Source organism: Myotis brandtii, unplaced genomic scaffold, assembly GCF_000412655.1.
Source record: "Myotis brandtii unplaced genomic scaffold, ASM41265v1 scaffold506, whole genome shotgun sequence".
NCBI lineage: Eukaryota > Metazoa > Chordata > Mammalia > Chiroptera > Vespertilionidae > Myotis > Myotis brandtii.
This window is the reverse complement of record NW_005369287.1, coordinates 2,998,210-3,014,864: the sequence shown is the minus strand read 5'-3', so window position 1 is coordinate 3,014,864 and position 16,655 is coordinate 2,998,210. Positions and strand designations below refer to the sequence as shown.

Below are 16,655 nucleotides of genomic sequence, written 5' to 3'. Positions count from 1 at the left end.
TAAGCAGCCTCCCAGCACCACCGACGCTTGTCCAGAACAGAACAGATTAAACCTATGCCTTGCTTTCGTGACCTCAGAGGCAACAGGAAAACTATGTATCTGTGTCAAAAATCTATCTTTTCGGGTACTGTTTAAAAATCTATAATTTCCGTGGGCAGTGAGCTCAGTGTTGGAACAAATCTCAATTTTATTTGCTGCTGGAAGCTGCATGGGCCCCTCATTAGTACATCAGAGGTCAGATGCATGCAGGGGCGGCAGCTGGGACACTAATGATTTCATACGGCTTTGTATGACCGCCGGCCGCCCGCAGTGCTGTAAATCGGACTCAGGGCTCTAATTTTTCCCCTCCCCAAAACCTCCAGGGAGTTGGTCCGAGACCTGCCTCTTGTGAGATAGAACTTAAGATAATATTTACAGTGGAGGGCAAAGGAGAAATACTACCTAATGGGAGCATTGTGGGAAGAATGGTAGCAACCTATTTGAAGTAAATTACATCTGGCCATTGGAGTAGCTCATTTATGGGCTCAACGAGTATTTATTAGGTCTTTAGCTAGGAAGAGTGCCGTGCTAAGGCTAGGCTCCAAACTTCACCCCATCAACAGTAGGTCCTCCCCTCCCTCCCCCCTTTCTACAATTTTTTAAAAATCCTCACCTGAAGGTACGTTTTTAAATTGATTGAGAGAGAGAGAGAGGAAGAGAAACTGGCATTGATTCCTGTGTGGGCCTTCACTAGGGATTGAACCTGTAATCTGGGTATGTGCCCTGACTGGGAATTGAACCCGCAACCTTTTGGTGTATGGCACAACACTCCAACCAATTGAGCTTACCTGGCCAGGGCTCTGTCACCCTTTTTTAAAGATACAATTAAAAAAGAAATTACAAAAAAAATAGATTGTAAATTTGCAATTTGAGTCTTGACAATTATATATAAATCTGTGTACTCATCAAGATATTAGGACATTTCCATCACACCAGAACAGTTCCTTTGAGTGCCCTCCAGTCACTCCTGTTTTTACCTGCCACCCCCCCCCCCCCCCCCACCTCTGATTAGTTTTGCCTTCATATAAATGGAATTATGCAGTCTGTTATTTTTTATTCTGGCTTTTCCCACCAAGCATATGCCTTTGAGATTTTTTCTGCATGATTTCACCAGTCCGTGAATTCATTTTCGTTGCTGAAAAATAGTTTTTTGTGTGGGTATACCAACCTGCCTTTCTGGTGTGGAAAATTTTAATTTCTAAACTGGAAGAATGTTTTAAACCCCCAGTTTTATTTAAGGAAATAAGTTCATTTGCTAAAAAGTAACGTTCGGTAGGCAGTAATCCAAAACACAATTCTGGCATGTTCCACGTGCCACTCAATGGCGTCATAACTGGGATCAGTTGCAGGAAACCCCGAGTGCATGTGTGTCTCTTGGCCACTGTGGGCCACTGTTAGCGCCTTCAAGAAATGTGAGTGAGCCCTGGCCGGTTTGGCTCGGTGGTTGGAGCTTTGGACAGCCCTCCGAAAGATCTCAGTTCCCATTCCCAGTCGGTGGCACTGCAGGAGGCAACCAATCCGATGTGTCTCTCTCACATCGGTGCTTCTCTCTCTGTCCCCCTTCCCTTCCACTCTTAAAAAAAATCAATGGAAAAATATCCTCAGGTGAGGATTAACAACAACATCAACAAAAATGTGAGTGAGACTCCAGGCTGTGTGCAGCAAACCCTGCTGGCCTTGGTAGGCACGGGCCATGCAAGGGCCTCGGGCTGCGTATGGTGGGGCAGAGATAAGAGGCTCCAGCCTGAAGATCAGAATCACTGGAGTGAGGGAGCTGCTGCAGGTTGGCTTCCCCAGAGGCAGGCGCTGGGGGCCTGGATAGTGAACTTGTTTGTCAGCAGCGGTGAAAGGCAGGGAAGGAAGCAGATGCGGGCCCAACAAGGCTCTTTCAGTGCCAGTAAAATGGAATGAGCTAGACACGTAGCTCTGTATGACACGGTATTTATACTTTAAAAATTAGATGTTTCTTATGGCTTCACAAAGGCTCTGTTTTCTGCCCAAATCCCCCTGCCCCTCTCCACCTCCACCTCTGCCCTTTGCTCACTTGGTGGGTTTCTCTTGTCCAGTTAAACTAACTGCAGCTCCTTGAGTAGGGTCGAGCCTGCAACCAGTTTACATGTCCTTGACCGGAATCGAGCCCAGGACCCTTCAGTCTGTGGGCTGACGCTCTATCCACTGAGCAAAACCGGCTTGGGCACCACCAGGTACTCTCGATTCTTTCTGTTGCTTGGTGAGGCCTGGTAACGAATTTTACTTAGCTAGCTGGCCAGGCAGGTAGTCATATGTGCCCTTGGGATCGGATGTGCTTCGAGATGTCTGATTCTAGAAGTTTTGAGGCACATCTGTACATGCATCTATTAGTAACAACACCACAAAATAGTGAGTATTAGCGTTGCTTCAGAGAGCTCACTGTCAGTGGTAAAAATCATAAAATCATTTTCAGGTTTTGCTGTCCAATAGCATACAGTCTTCAGGTTTGAGGATGCAAAACAACCAGGCCTGCCTTTCTGCCGCTCCTCTTCTGAGCGGTTCCTTTGCCCCCCAGACCCATCATTGGCCGTCTCACCTGGCGTCCCCCTGCTGGCTTTTTGTGTACTTTGGGTCTTGTTGGGAACAGGAACAGGCACTTGCTAACCTGTGTTCCCATGGAGGGAGGTTGAGCTGGCTTGAAGTTATTAAATTCGAGAATCCTTACTAACCACACTTGACAAGTAGATGTTTCCCCCGACACATCAAGTGACGTAGCAGTGGGAAATATTGCCAAGTTGAAAATTTTGGGTTGTATAACGAACAGGGATAGTCCCTGCAGCATTGCTTGTGATTTTTTTTTTCAAAAAAAAAAAATTGGGACTTGCTCCTGTCCATAGGTACTAATGAGCAATTAAATAAATTATGGTTACATTCACAGATGACATATCATGCAGCCATTCTTAAGGCAGGCAGCTTGACCCAGGACACTCTCCAAGTTTAATATGGTTAAGTGAAGGAAAAAAAAAAAGTCGACTGTTTGTCTTCTAAAAATTCGAATGTGTAGAATATAGCATATTTTGGATGATTATGTAAATTGGGAGATTTAAAACTATTTGCACTTACATGTCTTTGTGTGTTAAAAACACAGGGAGTTCCCTATCTAAATTTTTTCAGGCACTCCCCTTCCCCACACAAGAAATAATTTGTCCTCAGCCCAGCTCTGCTATTTTGAGCTGGTGGTGATTGTGCTTGGAAAAGGGTCCAGATTTATTTTTCCCCCTCTTTCTACGGGTAATGGGGGGAGGGGGGCGCGGGGCACAGCAGCAGCACGCGGCCAGGGAGACAGGAGGAGCCCCTGCCTCGGGTGTGGACTCAGTATTCAGTGTACGTTCCATAAATCAAGTAAAGCTTGGTTTTGATGTTATTGAATGGACTTAGCTTTGTGGCTGGACTTCACTCCTTGAACTTGGCTTACCCACTTTTAAAGAGGAGAGCCTGCCCAGTGGCACACACTGATAAGGCTTCTAGTTGTCACCAGTCATTCTTCATTCACTTCGTTTCTATCGTGGGAAACTTAAGAAGAAGCCCTTTTGGGTGGGTGGGGACCTCTTTCTGTCTGAGCCGGAGTTTGTGGGAGGCCAGATGTCGTCCCCAGTCATTTTAAGCGATGTTAGGGGAAAAAAATCTCAGAGATAACTTTAACACAGCGGTCCATATATTGTATTTCATTTGTGGGGTATTTTGCCTACGAGAGGCCCGTCCGTCCTTTGCGCTTGCGTTCTTCACTGATGGGGGCAGTTGTGTTTGAAACTAGAAGCTCGTTCTTACAGATGTGCGGTGTGGACGAATTCCTTGTTGTGGATCGCAGGTATTAGAAAAAGTAGGTTGTGTAAAGCGCACGCGCGCACACACACACACACAGTCTTATTCGTTAACAAAGCACTTTATTTAAGCTCTGGCTAAGGTAAACCTGCCTACTTGGTATTTTTATTTATTTATTTTTTCTTTAACCTCCCCCTTCCTCTCCTGCAGGGCCCACATTCCTAGGTCTTTGTCTCTGCCTGGTATTTTAGAAATTTTGGGAGAGGAAGGCAGTGGGTGGGGCCTCCTGGAAGCTGGGGGCAGGGAAGAGGGTGGTCACTTGCCAGGTCAGAGGTCGAGCCTGCTCCATTCAGCTGGGGCAGCCAGATTGTCGCCATGCAGGGGCGGGAGGAGGTGGGGGTGGGGGCGTGTCTGTGCATCTGCCCGGGAAGCCCCAAACAGGCAGCCCCAGGCCCTGGAATTCCTCCCACCAGAGGCCTGCTCCCCGCCCCCCTTCCTGGAGCCATAGTTCATGGCCTCTGCTACATATCTGGCCTTGGACCCTCCACACAGCCCTTTCTTTGGAAGACGTGGGTTGCCCAGTTTGCTCTGTTAAAATATCTTGCAGCTGATTCAGAGAATTGCACCCATGTACACATCCTTACCTATGGATCGTGTTTCACAGGCTCTGAAATGGTGGGTTTTCGACCTTAGAAATTTCAAGCAGACGAGATGCGGAGCTTCTAAACGGAGTGCGAAATCTTCCCCAAAGTTCTACTCCCAACTTTTTATTAGAGAGTTTATATAATGGATCACATTTTCAGTATTTGGGGACAATATGTGTTGTTGTTGTTCTTAAAGTCAGTGATTTATTAATTACAAGCACCATGCGGCTATGGTTCTACTCACCCACAGCTTTTTCTGACCAACTGGCTGGGTGCTCCCCATGCCCAGCCCCAGCATGGCCTAGAGCTGCATCCATCTCGTGTGAAATGATGCCAGGTGGGATTGCATCCAGGGACCCGGGACCCCCTTTGTCCATTTTGGGGGTTCCAGCCTGCACATGTGAGGGGCCTGGTGCCAGGGGCTTCGGGCATTCTGCTCCTTCCACCCTCTGGCCAGGATTTCTTTTCTGGCCACTTCACCTGCAGAATTCTTCGACGCCTCTCACTTGTCGGATTCACCAGGTTCCAATTTTCACAAACCTCTAAAACCCAGAAAAATCCCCTTAATTCCTGGCAGTTGCACAACTGGCCCCTGGAGGAGCCTGGCTTCCTGCTTTGGCCCAGAGTTATTATTTCCAAGCCTCTTGGTTTCTGAGGTTGAGATCCTAGAGACAGGGTTCTTGGGGTTTCTGGGGTAGAAGAGGTCTCCTGAGGTACCTAGTCAGACTGGCTAGCTTGTCCCATGACCAGGTAGTGCCAGGCTCAGGTGAACAGCCTAAGGTTCTTTGTCACTCAGCTAACTAACTGCCTGTGCAGATAGATGAGCTGTCTCCCACACAGCTGTCGGACAACAGGCTGGTCCTGAGAAGAGGTAGAGAAGATTGCTTAACTGTGGGCAGGAGACAGAAGGCTGGCCAGCATGCCTCATTCTAATTTAAAAGGAACCTTCTGATGGGAGGTTTTTTACACTTGCCATTAGCATCGGGGTGATTCCTTTCTTCCCACGACAAATGGAGGGAGCAAAGGGGAAGCAAAGTGGCTGAAACCTGTGGGCGAATTGCTTTAGCATCACATCATTAAAAAGAAAAAAAAGAAAAAGACCCCAGGAATTTCCCCCAAATGCATCCAGTGTCAGGTCTTGTGGTTAGTATTTAAGGTGAGATAGAGAATTTTGGGTTTACCAGATTAGAAAGATGAGTTCATCTCCACGTGGCGGACCTGCTTTTGAGAGTGATTGGTCTCGAAGAAGGCCAGTTGCCAACACTTGGTTTTCAGTCTACCATGGCTCCTGAACGGCATCTCGCTGGATGGCAAAAACGGTAGAAGACTATGAACCTGACCACGTTCTCCCTCCTGTGATATAGACTCCATAAAACATGCCACGTCAGAGCCATTTCTTAAAAGTAGGAACGGAATACCCTAAATCTTTGCCTCCAGCCCAGAGGGGAGCAGGCCTGTTGACTGGGCTGAGCGCTTGGGAGATCCTTTCCTAGTGAGTATGCTTCATGCCAAGACTTGATGGGTTAATGCACGGATCTGGAAAAGGAGAGAAACAGCATTCTCACTGTTTGCCTCAGGGCTCCCACTAACCCTTTCTCCCTCCTTATCTCTGTCTCTCTGTCTCCCTGTCTCTGCTTCTCAGCCTGGATGAGCTCTGGAACCCCTTTGACCTCCAGGAGACCTAGCAAGGTGCTGTGGGCTCTGCATGAGGAGGCCAGTACCAGGCGTGGGTTGGAAGCAACTCTTTAGGAGTCTCCGGTCACACACAGTAGTACAGTGTACAGATGGCGTGTTGTACAATTGTGCACCTGAAACCTGTATAATTTTGGTAACCCGTGTCACTGCAATTAATTCAATTAAAAAAAAAAAAGAATTAGTCTTAGGTTGGCCTCCTTGCTCTGCCCTTGCTAGCTGTGTGGCCTTAAGCACCTCACAACCTCTTGTGTTCACCTGGAGATGAAGTGCATGGTGCACTGTGTATGTGAGAGAACCCCCTTGGACACCACTCCCCTGCCTCCTGTTGCATGTTGGCTGGCTTTGCCTCACACCCAAGTATACCAGAGGCAAATTTAAGCTCTGCTCTTGAAAGCAATCCAGCAAACATTTACAGAGAGTGGTGCTAAGTGCCCTGCTCTGTGGAGGGATACGAGACTGGCCCAGTTTCTGAGCCAAAGAGCTGTCGCTCTTGAGAGCTCCTCATTTATCAGCAGGTGGAGGTGGTGCCAGCCCTTCCTCTCCCTCCCTCCCAGCATGCTGGGCCCCAGGGAAATAACAGAACATCGGCTCTCTCAGCATGGGCTGCCTCCCCGGGTCAACTCCTTGGGACAACTTGGCAGGAAGAAGAAAGACAAGAAGCTGGCTGACCTTACCCCACTAGCTTTTTGCCTTCCTTCCAGGAGCTTAAGCCCTTAGCTTGCTTGAGTGCCTGGGGAACCAGCAACCTGTGGTGTGAGGCTGATGGATATTGGCCTAACCTTGCTTCACATGCCCAGGGGCAGGGGTGGCGAGAGAAAATTTCTGGTGTGTGCTTTCTTTTGGACTACCAATCTCAGATCAGGAAAACATCGTCTTCGAATATTTCTGGGTAATTAAATCTAAGATACAGGGAAATATTATGGCCTGTGAAGTGTCTCAGTTATGTTTCTGAATGAAACTGGAGTGGAATGATGGTTGTCTTTCTTTTGACCGGGCGGGGTGGGGAGAAGAGCAAGTTGGGCTCACAGTTGACTACACTGCTCCCTGCCCTTGTAGGGTGTGTGCGAGGTTATTGGGAGGGGAGAGGCTGGGAGCCTGGGAGCCAGAGCCCCTGTTGCTGTCCTTTCTGTCCCCAGGCCTGCGGCTCTCATTCATGCCTGTCCCCTCTCTGGTCTCCAGGTGCTGCACCTGTACTGTGACACTTGCTCGGTGCCCATCTGTCGTGAGTGTACAATGGGCCGGCACGGGGGCCACAGCTTCATCTACCTCCAGGAGGCACTGCAGGACTCCCGGGCACTCACCATCCAGCTGCTGGCTGACGCCCAGCAGGGCCGCCAGGCGATCCAGGTCAGTCCTTCCTTCCCCACCCACCCTTCACCTACTTCCTTGTGCATGAAACCTTTCCCACTACCTTTCAGATGGCGTGTGTAGATTACTGGGCAGACGCCAGTGTGTGGGGGCCTTGGTGGAACAATGACCCAAGTGAGCTCATGTGATATCCATGCAGCAATAATCCCTGGGGCTGGGGCACCGGGGTGGGGACCACCTTGAAGTCTTGTGCAGATTAGGATGTGGCCAAAGTTAATGGCTGGTCTAGGCTTGTTCCATACACGTAGCCTGGGCCCCTATCACCTCATCTGTCTGTTTCCCATCCAGCCCCTCCCCAATTCCAGGTGGACTACACAGAAGGCCTGGGAGCTTGATGCTTTTCAGATAGAGACCTTTGCTATTCAGATTTATTTATTTATAGGTGAGAAAGAAGCGAGTATGGGCACTTTCCCATAAGGTTCAGAGTCTCAAAACTTCTTCCCTGGGTGATCAAGTCACATCCCGGTCATTTTGACTCTTGTTTCTGTTTAATTTCTATCTCTTTGGGGTTGGGGACACACGTAACTTTGGGGCATAGCACCGTTCTCTCACGCAGCCAGGTAATATTGTGTGCCTGCACGATTTTGAATCTCCTTGCCTGATCCAGGTTTTAGGAACACGAAAACACCATGAGATGTGTTAGTCTTTGTTTTGTAGGCTAAGCTGGAAAAATCAAGGAACACTGCTAATCCTTGAGCAGAAATAGAATAGGAAGCGATTGTTACTTACATTCTAGAGCAGTGGTCGGCAAACTGCGGCTCGCGAGCCACATGCGGCTCTTTGGCCCCTTGAGTGTGGCTCTTCCACAAAATACCATGTGCGGGCGCGCATGTACACTACGATTGAAACTTCGTGGCCCATACACAGAAATCGGTATTTTGTGGAAGAGCCACACTCAAGGGGCCAGCGAGCCGCAGTTTGCCAACCACTGTTTCTAGAGTATTTGAATAAGTGAATTGTTAAAAAAGCATCTTTTAGCCCTAATTGGTTTGGCTCAGTGGATAGAGCAAAAGTATATTTTAGGAAAGTGGTTGAAGAACTGACCGTGTGCTCTAGGGAAGATGGTTTAGATTTTAATATATTTCTCCACAGCTGTCACTTTCCTGTGCGTGATGTTGAAGTTATCTTTCTGATGAGTCAAGTTGTCTGATATCCACGTCCTAAAATGGAAGGTTTGAGAGTCTGTTTCCGGAATGATTTACTCTGTCGTATTCTTATTATGCCTTCAGAGTGTCTCTGTCCCGTGGTTGCTGTTACATCTCACCTGTGAGCATCCTCACTGGTACATACTCTGTTTTATTTCTATTCTATCTTAATGGCTGTGGCCCTGTGAATGAAGTGGTTTGTGGTTTCCATTTTTTTTATGCCACTACAGTTAGGACCTTGTCCAGTGCTTGCCCTGCAGGCTTCTTTCTAAGACACCGTCACCTGGGGAGTTTAAAGAACCACTGATGTCACCCTTGCTGGTGTGGCTCCGTTGGGTGCCTTGCCTTTGTGCACCAAAAGGTTGCCCGTTTGATTCCCCTTCAGGGCACATTCCCAGGTTGCAGGCTCAATCCCCAGTAAGAGGGTGTGCAGGAAACAGCCGATTGATGATTCTCTCTCATTGTTGATGTTTCTATCTCTCTCTCTCCCTCTCTGAAACCAATCAATAAATATATATACATTAAAAAAAATAAACATGGTCACTCCATGTTAAAGCAAGAGTAACAGATATTACACCATTTTGCACAAAAATGAGAACTGAGCTTAATGTCTAAGCATAATTGTTTTAGGTTGTACAGATGCAATGTTAATCTAGACTTTTGGATTAATTTTGTCCCTTATCTCCTGTTTGTCTTTTATCATTTCTTTGATCATCCTAATAGACTAAGGTCCCCTGCGGACACTCCAGCTTGCCATGGTGGAAAGCTGCCACAACTATGCTGAGAATGCCTACTCTCTCGTGAACTAATTTAAACTATCCCCAAAAGTAGATCAAGGAAACATTTTTTTTTCTATTACAAATAATGGAAATGGAGGAACAAAATTAATTGCTTTGCCCAAGCAACCAGATCTTAACCAATCGGCCTTCCCTTTTCTTCAGTGAGGACTACCAAACCTGTTTACTGAGCCCCTGCTTTGTTCCAGGCACTGAAATAGGTGCTTTATGCATACATAGTAGTGCTTTTATGGTGTGAGTGTCATTCTTTCCATTTTGCAAAGATAACACTTTGCTCCAAAGAAATTAACCTCAAGTAACCTGCCAGAGGCACACTAAGGGTGAATAGAATTGCAGTTTGAATCCAAAACTAACAGTTTCTCATTTGGGAAGCATGTGAGCAGGTATCCTCTCTCTAGCTCCCCAACCCCTTCTTATGCATGTGCAGCCCACCACCACCACACGCACCCCCCAAATATGAAGAAAAATCATGGTTGAAGAACTTGAATACACCATGACCTAATTTAAAAATTTCCCATGCTGCCTTAATTAGGACTCTTGGTTGCCATTGACTAAAAGGGAATGAATAGTCTCAGGTGACCAGGTAGAAGAATATGGATGGATCAGGCTTCAGGTATCCAGGGACGCAGACCTTGGTGCCAGCACTGTCAATCATTTAGCTCTGTCCCTCTCTCCATGGTAACCTCATTCTTGCTACTGGATCTGGGCTTGTCCATGTAGTGTGGAGAGAGAGGTGGGCTTAAGTGGCGATCGCTTCAGGCCTGCACTGTTCAGCAAGCCGCCCTCAGGGAAAGAGTGGGTATCCTCTTCCCTTTTGAGGTCGGTGGAGGAGGCTGGAACATCCTATATAATAAAAGCCCAGTGACAGAAACTGCAGAAGAACCAGAGACCAGAATGACCACGGCCCCTTGCCCCGGCCAGCCCCGCCCCCCAGCGAGTGGTTAAGGGCGATCAGGCAGGCAGGCAGAGTGGTTAGGGGCGATGAGACAGGCGAGCAGAGTGGCTAGGGGCAATCAGGCAGATAGGCGAGCAGTTAGGAGCCAGTGGTCCTGGATTGCAAGAGGGATGTCCAACTGCCAGTTTAGGCCCTATCTGCAGGGATCCCTGTGGGATTGGGCCTAAACCGGCAGTCGGACAGTTGGACATCGCCTGAGGAGTTCCAGATTGCTAGAGGGTACGAATTTTGTGCACCGGACCTCTAGTCCATATACAAAATCCCAGGGAAGGGCCCTTGACTGGCCTGTCTTCCTTCATTCCTCCTTGGCCACAGTGGCTGGGGGCACTATGATAGGGAGTTCCCTTTGGAGCAAATGAATGAGCATTTAACATCTCAAAGTAAAGGATACTAGGCAGCCACATCTGCAGGTAGACAGATAGTAGATTTAAGTCCATATCAACTTTACACCACCTTTATTTATTTTTTTTTTTAAATAATATATTTTATTGATTTTTTTACAGAGAGGAAGGGAGACGGATAGAGAGTTAGAAACATCAGTGAGAGAGAGAGACATTGATCAGCTGCCTCCTGCACATCCCCCACTGGGGATGTGCCCGCAACCAAGGTACATGCCCTTGATCGGAATCGAACCCGGGGCCCTTCAGTCCGCAGTCCGACGCTCTATCCACTGAGCCAAATCGATTAGGGCGTTTACACCACCTTTAAATGAGTATTAGTAACCCAGGAATATATTTTACAATGTGTATGGGCTCAGTACAGTTTGGGGGGTTGTTTTAATTTACATTTAACAGCTTTTGTTTAGAAAAACATTTCAGAAACTCTGTTCCCTTTCTTCAACCAGAGGATATTTGTCTTATTGGTTTCCCCTCTGTAGTTGGAAGATAATATACACTCACTAGAGGTGTTTTTTGCCTTTTTTTCAGGTCACTTCTGGACCCCAAATCACACACTGATCCTCTTTTATGTGTTTGTGTTGGGGCCAGAAGGCTTGAGATATATATTGGCTGCTCTCCTGTCCTATATAATAAAAGGGTAATATGCAAATGACCGAACAGTGGAAGGACAGGTCGCTTGGATGCGCACTGACCACCAGGGGGTAGACGCTCAATGCAGGAGCTGCCCCCTGGTGGTCAGTGTGCTCCCACAGGGGGAGCGCTGCTTAGCCACAAGCCTGGCTGACTGCTGGTGAACACAGCAGCCCGCCTCCGCAGCACTAAGGATGTCCAACTGCGGCTTAGGCTCTGGGGAGCAGGCCTAAGCCGTCAGTCGGACATCCCCCGAAGGCTCCCGCACTGCAAAAGGGTGCAGGCCAGGCTGAGGGACACCCCCTCCCCCCTCCAGTGCACGAATGTCATGCACCGGGCCTCTAGGAATAAATAAGCAGTCATGCCCTGTAAGCAGCTTGTGTATTAACCTCCCTCATCTTGTCTTGAGCACCTTCTTTAAAAAAATATATATATATATGTTTTTTGAGAGGAAAGGAGAGGGAGAGAGAGATAGAAACATCAATGATGAGAGAGAATCATTGATCAGCTGCCTCCCGCACGCCCCCCACTAGGAATTGAGCCCGCAACCCGGGCACATGCCTTTGACTGGAATCGAACCCAGGACCATTGAGTCCACAGGCCAACGCTCTGTCCAATGAGCCAAGCTGGCCAGGGCTTGAGCACCTTCTTTTCCTCCCATCCTGCTGTCCTCATCAGCTTCTTTTCAAGATTAATTTCTGTGTAAGCTTTTAATAAATCATTCCTGGGTGGGAAGAGTATACATAAAAAAGACATCTCTCCCATTGACTGTGTTTTTTTAAAAAAAATCCAGTGTTAACTTAGCTTTTTATATTTATAAAAAGCACCCAGAAGTAAATCCTTTGATTAATTCTAGACAGAATTACCCTGACGAGAGTCTAGAATTGCCCATATCAAAGAAAACATGGAAGATGTTTGTCGTGTTATCTCATCATTTTTATTGCTTTTTAGAACCTATTATTTTTAAATTTTTTTTTTTTATTATTGATTTCAGAAAGGAAGGGAGAGGTAAAGAAACATCAGTGACGAGAGAGAATCAGCAATTGGCTGCCTCCTGCAAGTCCCACACTGCAACCTGGGCATGTGCCCTGACCGGGATCGAACCCGTGACCTTCTGGTTCATAGGTCGATGCTCAACCACTGAGCCATGCTGGCGGGGCAGAACCTTCTATTATTTTGATTCTTCCTGAAAAATACACATCATTCTGGTCACCTGTGTAATTAGAGGGTTTTATAAGGTGTACTGATTACCTGGTGATATTCATAAGCAGGATAGGAATATGGTTGCTCTCCACATAAGAGAGCCTTGATTCTTTAATTGTTTTATGTCTTTTATCACATTTAAGATGCCATTGGGTGTCAGATGCACATTTATTTTATATATAACTAATGAAGGAAAAACTGTGCTGACTTTTTTGTTTGTTAATCCTCACTTAAGGATATTTCTTCCATAATTTTTTTCTTTTAAGAGAAAGGGAGGGAGGAAGAGAGAGAAGAAACATTAATGTGAGAGAGACACATCAATTGGTTAATTCCTACATGCACTGCATGTACACCAAACAGGGTAGGGAAACGAACCTGCAACCCAGGTATATGCCCTTGACCAGGAATCAAGCCCTGGACCCTTTGGTCTGCAGGCCGACGCTCCAACCACTAAGCCATGTACTGACAATTTTAAGATGAATCATAGTTTCAAAGCTCTTAAATGTGATTACAATTATATGAGTACAGTAGAGTATTTTTCATTATCTGATATGGTGGCCTGCGATTTTATGCACTTTTATCTTCTGGTTATCGGTGCACTTTAAATACCAGCCAGTAGGCCACCACTGTTCTCCACGGCGGACATCACTAATCGCTTTCTGCACTCCGCCCTAGGAAACCCACAGCTGGCCTCAGACTCCTCGGTACTAAGTGGTCAGCTGGCATGCACTGACTGATTCGCCAGCCGAGATGGAGACCCTCAATTTCAGATGTTTGATTGGCTCTGTGTTAACATTTAGAAGATAATATTTTTTTCTTCAAGCCCCATGCTTGTTGGTTGTTTTGTTTGTTTTAATTTTAACTGCAAAGTGTGTTTCTGTTTTCAAAGTTGACCCAGCCCCTTCCCCACTGTCATCTTCCCCAACCCACCTGCCTCTTGTCTCCTTCAGAGGCCCTGCTTTCTTGATAATGGGAACGAGTTCAGCAGGTCCTGGCTGCGCATCTTGGAATGCAGTGCTTGACTGGTTTGTGCACGATTTAGAAAGCAAAGACCCATTTTGTCTGCAACACGGCCTTTATGACTCTCAACCCTAGGATTGATGTTATCCTTGCATGCTTGGGGGTGACTGAGATTGTAGTAAGAGCTTTTCTCCCCTTCCACCTGCTTGAAAAATGGAAGAAACGGTTCTTGCTAGAGAATGGGAGTTCCAAACCCAAGGGCTTGGCTTGCAGGAATCTGGCAGGGCCTGAGGGAGCAGGGTAGAGTCACATGATAAGCGCCCTACCCCACCCCCACGCAAAGGGGGTGGTCGTTGCTTTCCCAGCCACTTCTTGCCCTACAGGAGTGTTGGCCTTGTTATTTTCAAATCTTGTGATTTTTTTTTTATAGAAATCAGTTTGGTATACAATGAATGACATTGGTGAAAATAGAAAGCATTTTGCCACCTCTGCTGATCATTGAAGAAACATTAAGTTGGTGTGGTTCAGTGGTTGAGCATTGACCTATGAACCAGGAGGTTACGGTTCGATTCCTGGTCAGGGCACATGCCCCGGTTGCCTGGGTTGGGGGGCTCAATCCCCAGTAGGGGTCGTGCAGGAGGCAGCTGATCAGTGATTCTCATCATTGTTGTTTCCTTTTCTTTTCCTTTACTTTCTTTTTTTCTTTTTCATCATTGATGTTTCTATCTCTCCTGCTCCCTTCCTCTCTGAAATCAATAAAAAAGAAATATTATGGTCCAACTAGCATGGCTCAGTGGTTGTTTCAGGGCACACGCCCAGTTTTTGGGCTCCATCCCCAGTGTGCAGGAGGCAACCGATCAATAATTCTCTCTCATCATTGATGTTTCTATCTCTCCCTCTTCCTTCCTCTCTCTAAAATCAGTAAAACATATTTTTTAAAAAAGAGATATTATGGACACAGGCTTGGTTGTGTCAGATATTGAGTTGGACACGTCTGTGCTAATTAATAACCAACACACCTGAAAACAGGGTGTGCCTGTCACTGAGTTCTCCTCTCCCACCCTTTCTCACCTGCACCAGGGGACGCTGGGGCTGCAGCACTCCCTTCCAGCCACTACCTGGAAGTGGGAAGAAGGGACTCGCTTCTTCCTTTTAACTTCGTGTTGTTACCAGGGGCATTTTTTCAACCTGGCTGCAGAAGTTGCTTCCCATGTCTTGCTTTTGCCGCTCCCAGAATGAACGGGAAAACCCCCAATTTCTTCTCGTCATTCTTGGGAACCCCAGAGGGGTCGGTGGCTACTTCTCCCAGTTACTGTCTATCTCTAATCCTCAGCATGCCCTTTGTCCTAGCCCTGCTCCAATTCCTCGTTAGCCCGATTCTTTAAATCATCTCTGTTTCAATGTCTCGTGAGGTTTCTCTTTTTCTGAATGAATCTTGACAGCCTGCGACATTTGAAATCTACCAAACCCCATTATATCTGCTTATATGCACACTTGCTTTGTTGGTCATTCTGGTTTTTGATCTTAAGGGAAAATTTGGACAAATTCATCTGCTTCCGTTTGTTGGCTACTTGTTAGTTTCCTAGGGCTACTTCAACAATTTACCACCACCTGGGTGACTTAAACAATAGGAATGTGTTATCTCGCAGTTCTAAAGGCTAGGAGTCCAGAATCAGGGTGTCAGCAAGAATGCGCTATGCTCCTACTGGAAGTTCTAGGAAAGAATCTTTGCTTGCCAGCTGTTGTGGTCAGCTCTTTCCATGTATTCTGTGCATTTTTTTCTCACAGTCCTCCTTTACCAGGGTTGGGGGCCAGGAACTCGTCTCAAGGCCTGGAGCCAGGATTTGAACCTGGTTACCCGACTCCTGTGTTGATCACCAGCCTGGTTTGCCCAGGACTGCCCCAGTTTTTTGATGTGTTCCGTATTCTGGATACTCCTCTGTCCAGGGTACAAGGATGGTTGGTCACCCGTCACCAATTCCTGAGCCCAGGTCAGGCTCCAAACTCTTTATGCTTCCCCAGGCCCCTCCTGGTTTGGGACGCCAGCTCTAAGACTACTGCACCATCAGCAGTCAGTTTACTAGTAGAATCCCTGATTTAATACCTCAGTATCTCAGAGAAATCCTTTTGAAGACGTGTCATGTAATATTAATGAAAACACGAGGCCTTCTGTCTGGATTAATTTTTTATGAACAATAATACGTCTGATTAAACTGGCTGATTTACTAGAGCTGGTGGTACAGGGTGTGGGGGTGGTGGTGGTGTTGATGGTCTCTAACCACAGGGCACGGTTTCTGAGGTGACCAATATTCCCAGTATGCACGTGGGGTTGGTTCTGGCTGGAAATGACATGACAGGAAGGTGATGGATCGCCGCTGGCTTGCAGCCTGTTGTATAACCCTCCCGTGCGGGATGGGCCCAGCCTTCAGGGTTTCCCCCAGGTGGGCAGTAAGAAGGCCAGACAGTCTGTGGGAAGGAAGTTGTTCGCGTGCCCGGGGTAGTGCATTTCACATCTGATCCGTATTCCCAGTTTTCGGCTGCGACCCAGCTACACTGGTTTCACTGTGTCAGAGTAGCTCTTAATAGTCCTGACATTCACCGGGTAGGTGCCATTTCCCCTACAAAGACATCCAGCGCTTGCCAGCAACTCCTTCAGTTACATGTCAGACAGATGCCATTCTCTCCCCAAGTGTCTGCTTTTCTTTCCAAGGAAGTGGAGCAAGCGGTCTGGGGGGCCCTGGGTGTTCGCTTTTCAGGTCTGGTGGGGGTTGGGGGGGGGCAGACTTAAACGTTTTGTTGAAAGCGTGTGAAGGTCCCTCTGATGCCATGCAAATTGTTTCTGGTTTTCCAGCTGAGTATTGAGCAGGCCCAGACCGTGGCGGAGCAGGTGGAGATGAAGGCCAAGGTGGTGCAGTCGGAGGTCAAGGCCGTGACTGCAAGACATAAGAAGGCCCTGGAGGAGCGGGAGTGCGAGCTGCTGTGGAAGGTAATGGGGAGAGTGCAACACCTCCCCCCGACCCCCACCCCCC

The 16,655-nt window shown here is 47.4% G+C and overlaps 1 protein-coding gene across 1 annotated transcript in view; it reads left to right on the top strand.

Annotated features, from left to right (window-relative positions):
* The first annotated feature begins 1,732 nt into the window (after positions 1 to 1,732).
* Positions 1,733 to 16,655, top strand: part of TRIM71 (tripartite motif containing 71, E3 ubiquitin protein ligase) — a 20,644-nt gene continuing 5,721 nt past the window's right edge. The window contains exons 1-3 of the mRNA XM_014548382.1: positions 1,733 to 1,822; positions 7,350 to 7,517; positions 16,478 to 16,612. Coding sequence (XP_014403868.1) covers positions 1,733 to 1,822; positions 7,350 to 7,517; positions 16,478 to 16,612 — 393 coding nt within the window. The remainder of the gene's footprint in view (positions 1,823 to 7,349; positions 7,518 to 16,477; positions 16,613 to 16,655) is intronic.